Below are 1,088 nucleotides of genomic sequence, written 5' to 3'. Positions count from 1 at the left end.
CTGGGCTACTCTAAATATGCAGATGCAGAGGTGTTGGGCCACGCCTGCAATGTGCTGGCTGCTTTTGCCATCACAGCCACAGTTGGCGACAGAAATCCTCTGTCTGTGCTGGTTCTGCCCTGGGTGGTGATGGCTGGTGGGGCACTGCAGCTGCTGTGCGGTTCAGTAGCCTTTGCTCGAGGTAAAACCTTTGAGAGCACAGTTTTTATTCTCTACGGGGTGATGTGGACAGTGTGGGGGTTGACACGATACGGCGGGCTGTACGGTGAAACCAGAGGCTTTAATTTGGCTGTCGGGATCATTAGCTTCATGCTGTTTAACTGTTTGGTGACAGCTGCAGCGCTCTTTCTAAATGTCACCTGGTTCATCTACGCACTCACCTTCCAGCTCATCCTCATCAGCTTCCTGCTGGATGCAGTAGGCGCATTGCCTTTTGGTTATGACATTGGAGTCACCATCATCTTTGGCCTCATCAGTTTTTATTGTTTCCTGGCAAACATTTTCAACAGCACCTTCCAGTCCCCCCAGATCCCTTTAGGAAAGCCTCTAGTGAAGCTGAGTGGAGTAGGAGGAGGGGCAGATATCTGTCCTCATGTACCAGCCCGCAAGGCCACGTCTGTGCAGCAGATTGCAGGTGAGATATAAAAGACAATTATGTTGATTTCTGTAATAAACTGCTGTTAAAGTTCTTGATGTGACATTTGTTTTCTTCTCTTCCCCTCTGCAGAAATCATGAAAAATGGTGGCATATGTGGAATGCCGACTGACACCGTCTATGTGCTGGTGGCGGCCTGCAACAGGCCAGACGCAGTGGTCAAAGCTTACAAGTGAGTTTCCATTTTAATGAATGCGTCCCTCTCTACATTATTTCGTGATTCCCTCTGGTTGACCTCTGACCTCTGATTCATTTCAGGGTGAAGAAGCAGGCGCAGGACCGACCCATGTCCCTGTGGATCTCCTCCATCAAACAGCTTGAACCGGTGCGACACCTGCTGAGCCCTCTGCTGCTGGACTTCATGGAGGCTGCGTGGCCGTCCTCCATTAGCATGGTCATACCCAGAGGTGGGTCTGTGTTTGTGGGTGTTTCT

General features: G+C 50.5%; 1 protein-coding gene across 1 annotated transcript in view; it reads left to right on the top strand.

Annotated features, from left to right (window-relative positions):
- Positions 1 to 11: 11 nt before the first annotated feature.
- Positions 12 to 1,088, top strand: part of irg1l (immunoresponsive gene 1, like) — a 7,953-nt gene continuing 6,876 nt past the window's right edge. Inside the window, exons 1-3 of the mRNA XM_008284386.1 lie at positions 12 to 634; positions 728 to 827; positions 914 to 1,062. Coding sequence (XP_008282608.1) covers positions 130 to 634; positions 728 to 827; positions 914 to 1,062 — 754 coding nt within the window. The 5' untranslated portion in view covers positions 12 to 129. The remainder of the gene's footprint in view (positions 635 to 727; positions 828 to 913; positions 1,063 to 1,088) is intronic.

The sequence above is a fragment of the Stegastes partitus genome, unplaced genomic scaffold (assembly GCF_000690725.1).
Source record: "Stegastes partitus isolate 25-593 unplaced genomic scaffold, Stegastes_partitus-1.0.2 Scaffold356, whole genome shotgun sequence".
Taxonomy (NCBI): Eukaryota; Metazoa; Chordata; class Actinopteri; family Pomacentridae; genus Stegastes; species Stegastes partitus.
This window is presented reverse-complemented; position numbering and strand designations above follow the sequence as displayed.